The 5,878-nt window shown below is 39.5% G+C and overlaps 1 protein-coding gene across 2 annotated transcripts in view; it reads left to right on the top strand.

Annotated features, from left to right (window-relative positions):
- Window positions 1-1,760: 1,760 nt before the first annotated feature.
- LOC127640259 (cyclin-dependent kinase inhibitor 1B-like) overlaps window positions 1,761-5,878 on the top strand; it is a 5,571-nt gene continuing 1,453 nt past the window's right edge. Inside the window, exons 1-2 of one of the 2 annotated variants that reach the window (XM_052122719.1) lie at window positions 1,761-2,459; window positions 3,071-3,173. In XM_052122719.1, coding sequence (XP_051978679.1) covers window positions 1,952-2,459; window positions 3,071-3,173 — 611 coding nt within the window. In that variant the 5' untranslated portion in view covers window positions 1,761-1,951. Of the gene's footprint in view, window positions 2,460-3,070; window positions 3,188-5,878 lie in introns of both variants that reach the window. The other variant, XM_052122720.1, reaches the window with a different exon arrangement.

The raw sequence follows: 5,878 nt of genomic DNA, 5'->3' as shown, positions 1-5,878 counted from the left end.
ATAGCGGAATTCACGGTAAACAACTACATTACCCATGATACAGCAGAGAAAGCTCCACCAATCAGAGAACCGCGTCCAACGAAACCCGCGAAACGTGCGTCGGAGCCACCGCGCGCTCCCATGAGTCACTGTGAATGACGTAATAGAGCATCCATTAACCCTTAAACTACTTATATATTTGTACATATAGGGTTATTTTGCAATAAACTTTTTATTTTTTTTATTTTGTCCCCTTTTTCTCCTCAATTTGGAACGGCCAATTCCCAGTGCGCTCTAAGTCCTCGTGGTGGTGTAGTGACTCGCCTCAATCCGAGGACGAATCTCAGTTGCCTCCACGTCTGAGGCCGTCAATCCGCGCATCTTATAACGTGGCTTTTTGAGCGCGTGACCGCGGAGACGTAGTGCGTGTGAAGGCTTTGCGCTATTTTCCACTGCAACTCACCACGCGCCCCACCGAGAACGAATCACATTATAGCGACCACAAGAAGGCTACCCCATGTGACTCTACCCTCCCTAGCAACCGGGCCAATTTGGTTGCTTAGGAGGCCCGGATGGAGTCACTCAGCACACCCTGGATTCAAACTCACGACTCCAGGTGTGATAGTCAGCCAGGCCCCCAAAATCTATTGTTTCTATACTTATAATGAACAATCTAAAATCAATAATTTTATATATTCCCATTGTTTTTTATTCAATGACATCATTTGCAATGCTTCAAGTACACATCCTTGTATCTTTGTCTTTATGTCCGATTTTAAAATACCTTTTTGCCTGTTGTGATTCACCTCAGAGCTGGTTGGTTTGTTTCATGGCTCTTTTATGAAGGATTTTACTAAAAGTCTATGGAAGAAATAAACTGGGAATTTACATCAAATGCATCCGGAACACAGACGGCTGAAAAAGTGGGCGGTCACTGTTGCGCTTTGTTTTAGAGGACAAATGTAAGGCGGGTCATATGCTGACATAAAATAAAAAATAAAAATAGTCTCAAATTAACAGGCTCAAACCTGGACCACATAGATTTAAAGTAGCGGCGTTATTTTTATTTTTATTTTTTGGCGGGAATGAAATAAGACAAAGTCTCAAGGGCTAGATCACATACAATTTTATAAACTTTATTTTTTGTAATTTTTTTCAAATGTTTTTGGAATAAGTTTTTGTAGTTTTTTCGTCAGTGGAATGATTTAAAATACAACAGTTCACTCTGTCCGTATCGTTGACATTCCCGCCAAAACATAAAGATGACGCTACTGTCAATAAGGTCGCTATGACAAAAACAGTCTAATTTATATAATTAAATTAAAATCATCCATAGCCAGGAAATTAATTTTGGGTGGGCCTCAATAAAAGGGATTCACCCAATATATATATATATATATATATATATATATATATATATATATATATATAACAAATGTGCTTAACCACAGAAAAGCAGAAATCAGAACTATTTAAAATATTTTATAAATATATATATATATATTTGAAATAATAATATAGAGCACAATCTCTAATATTCTCGATGGCCCACCCCGCGGTATTTCTGTGGAGCGCTGCGATCAGCGAATCATTGTACAAACCGATTCTATAATGAACCGTTCAAGTGAACCGGTTCTTCCAAATGAATCGGACCATATCCGATGGCGTTTGTTGATGTCTTACTGGCTGTGCGAGTGGGGGATGTGCGTTTACAGAAGGCGGATCTCAGATCCACCAATGCGATCCGTTCCTCACCGCGTTTAAAGAGCTCTTTGTGTCAATCACGCTTTTTTTTCGTCCCGTAGCCCCCTTCATCGCCATATTGGGCGCCGAAAAGCCTCGTCTGGTTATTTTCTGTTCCCCTTATTTACTACGTCGCGCAGTTGACAGAAGTGGCCATCGCGAACGCTGCTCCGTCCGTGTTTATTGACGTCAGCTGGGGGCTCATGCGGCGCGCCCGGGGCGAGTTTTAATGCGTTCACGCCCGTCGTTGAAGCTCGATAACACGGCTGTTGGGTTTGTTTTGCGACTTCATCACCGTGCAACTATGTCCTATGTTCGCTTGTCTAATGGCAGCCCGACACTGGAGCGGATGGAGGCTCGACTCTCCGATCAGCCCAAGCCGTCGGCGTGTCGGAACCTGTTCGGTCCGGTGGATCATGAAGAGTTAAAGAAGGACTTCCAGCGGCACCTGAAGGCGATGGAGGACGCGTCGGCGGACGAGTGGAACTTCGACTTCTCCACGCACACGCCGCGAGCCGACGGGAGGTACCAGTGGGAAGCGCTGGATATTCGCTCGGTGCCCGGTTTCTACAGCCGGTCGGACCGGGGGAAAGGCACGGATGTTAACATTTGCTCCTCTGGGAATAATAGCGATAATAATATCGATGTTAACGGGAATCACGACTGTGGGGTAACGGAGGAGAGCGCGGAGACGCCCGAAACACCCCGAGATCAAAGGAAAAGACCTTTATGTCTCGGTGAGTTTAAACAAAATATCATTTTAGATCCTCATTTATCTTTAAATGCGTTTAAATATTGATGCAACATGCAACTGCGTTTGGACTGTTTGTTTATAAAGCACAAATGTGTGATAGAAAGATGTACAATCATGCAATATTTATTATTATTATTATTATTATTATTATTATTATTTATAATTCTTGTATAGAGCAAAACATAATGCATACACCTTAAATGGGTAACACACATTAGGATGGCATGCATTTTGTATTTTAACTCTCAAGGGATTTCTTCTAAAGCTCCCAAAACTAAAAGAGGTGCATTGCATGAGTGAGTAGCCTTGAATTAAATAAAACGATTTATTCACTTTTTATTGCATTTTTTTTTTTTTTCATCTTTTTGGAAATAGCTTTTTAACTCCAGCCTTTAATAGTATTTTTTTGTGTATTTAAAAAAAAAAATATTTTTATTTTTTATATTGTGTGTATGAAAAACGTTTATCAATCAATTCTATTATTTAATTTAATTCTAAAGCCGCTTTATAGACATTTAAAGCGATTATCAAGATTACGTTTATTAAGTGTTTGCATGTGTGGGATGATAAACATGTTTTTTTGGTTTGTGTCAGACTCCTCGTGTCAAAGTAAGCGCTCGCACACCTGTATGGATGAAATGACCCGGACACCCAGAAAACACAAAAAACCCAGGAAACCCCCCAGCCCGACGCCCAGGTAAACGCAGCGAGGTGAGCACAACTCTTCTTTTACACCATTACAATAGACTTATTTGACCAACACAAACATACTGTTTTAGCTTGTATTTACAGGTACTAAAATATAGAAAAGAATAGCCTGCTTTTAACTCTTGTGCAACATTTGGGACATTTTTGCCTTTTGTAATTTTTGTTTTTCGATCATTTTGGTGGATTAATGCCAGCGTGCACTAACACAATGTTTGCCAAAGCTGTGTATGTTAGGGAAATTTTTATATTGCAACCTCAGTTCCTATCATATATTATATATATATATATATATATATGTATATACTCATTTATATAATATACTCATTTATATAATATAAATACACTCGGGACCTTCAGGACAAAAATGTCCCCATTAAAACCCATTAAACCTGCAATATTTGATCTCAGTGCCATTAAAGCATCAAATCATGAATTCTATGATATTATGCTTTTATTTCGGAGTCCTGACTTCAAAATGTACATTTGTAATATTTTCCACCAGATGGCGCCATTGTGCTCATGTTTATCCTATGGAGCAAATACAAGCTTTTGCCCTATTCACTGTTTACTGTATTACAGAGACCTGCAGGACAACTGAATACATGATGTGTGTGTGGGTGTGGGTGTGGGTGTGGGTGTATACAGTGTTAGTGTGTGTGTAGTGATGTGCAGGACAACTGATATACAGTGTTAGTGTGTGTGTTAGTGTGTGTGCGTATATACAGTGTTAGTGTGTGTGTGTGTGTGCGTATATACAGTGTTAGTGTGTGTGTGTGTGTGCGTATATACAGTGTTAGTGTGTGTGTGTGTGTGTGTGTGCGTATATACAGTGTTAGTGTGTGTGTGTGTGTGTGTGTGTGCGTATATACAGTGTTAGTGTGTGTGTGTGTGTGTGTGCGTATATACAGTGTTAGTGTGTGCGTATATACAGTGTTAGTGTGTGTGTGTGTGCGTATATACAGTGTTAGTGAGTGTGTGTGTGCGTATATACAGTGTTAGTGTGTGTGTGTGCGCGTATATACAGTGTTAGTGTGTGTGTGTGCGTATATACAGTGTTAGTGTGTGTGTGTGCGCGTATATACAGTGTTAGTGTGTGTGTGTGTGTGTGTGTGTGCGCGTATATACAGTGTTAGTGTGTGTGTGTGTGTGTGCGTATATACAGTGTTAGTGTGTGTGTGTGTGTGTGTGTGTGTGTGTGTGTGTGTGTGTGTGTGTGTGTGTGTGTGTGTGTGTGTGTGTGTGTGTGTAAAAAAACAACAGTGGCATTATGTAAACAAACTGGCATTTAAAGGGTTAAAATCCTGAAAATGAATGAATATTTGGTAGTTATGATCCGGACTGATGTTGGTTAATAAATCTAACTCTGTGAAAGTGGAAAATAATATGAATATATAATATTTATATAGCAGTTTTTTTTTTTTTTTTGACGTGGACATTTTGGACTTTTTTTTTAATGGATGCACAAGGGTTAAAAATTCAGACCAAAAATACAAAGACCAAGAGTTTTGCTATTCTTCATATACAAGATACAAATATTTCAGTATTTGGCTTCATAGGTGATTATAAATGTGAAATATGCTTTAAAAAAAAAGACGTTTATGAATGGTGTTGTTTGGTGTTGAAGCCCATGAAAGGGTTAACATGGTGCGTTTACTACGAGAGCTCGAGTTTCCTTCTGAGTGAAAAACGTACACGTCAGCAGTGTGTGTGTCCCCGTGTGTATTCACGCTTGAGCAAGTCCTTTCACAACAGCACATTTAAAGGCATCACTAATATGGTTCTTGTTAGACAGTAAACATGTTAAAAAGGGGTTTGGACTTGAACTAGTTCGGTATCAAACGGTGATCGCATATCCAGAAATCTGATGTAACTGCACGTTGTAGTTTCCTCCGTTTGTGTCATGTGCCGAAACGAGCTGCCAAATCAATATGTCACCAGCGGTGAGTCAGTGAGCGCAAGACAGACAGTTGTGCCACATTGGTGAAGTCACAACATCAGCACTGAAGCATGTTTCGTGTGGCGGGACTGGAAAGTTTCATTCAGTTTTCTGGTTGGTGGTTGTGTGAGTTGACTCACTTGTGTACTGGCTTTATCTCCGTAAACAGTTTCTAATTGGCATGAATAATATTTAAAATATTGCTAAATACTCTTGATTAACTTATTGGGCAGAAATAAGGTCAATTATAAGTAGTGACGGTGAACATTAAAAATGAGGCATAAATAAATGCATTTAAATGGAGCGTTATTGTACTCGTTTCATATTTTGACAAAGATTATTAGAGCTTTTTTGGGCTCTCTAACAAAAATAAAATATGTAAATGTTTAATACAGCAGATGGAAGCGTGATTATTAATGTGCAATTCTGCTTTAAATATTTATATCATTTTTAATATACTAATTTTTTCCCCTTCAGCTCAACTGGGTTCTGTTCACAGTGATTACAGGCACTGATAAAATGTGGATCCTGCACTTTAGTCACATTTTGAACAATGCATAAAGCTGCGTACACACTGCCAGAGACTTTGTCGCTGCAGGTCGCTAGCGGCTGGCGGTGAAATCGCTAGTGGGCGTTCCCACTACTGGTTGCCTAGTAACGTTTATAAATGACATTCACGGATGTCATTCCATTGCTGTTGACAGCAAATCGCTTTTCTTGGCTGTTAGCAATTGCTGTTTTGCTAAAAACAAACATTT

Source organism: Xyrauchen texanus, chromosome 49 (genome assembly GCF_025860055.1).
Source record: "Xyrauchen texanus isolate HMW12.3.18 chromosome 49, RBS_HiC_50CHRs, whole genome shotgun sequence".
Classification (NCBI taxonomy): Eukaryota; Metazoa; Chordata; class Actinopteri; order Cypriniformes; family Catostomidae; genus Xyrauchen; species Xyrauchen texanus.
Note: the sequence above shows the minus strand (reverse complement) of the source record. Positions and strands in the feature narration are given on the sequence as shown.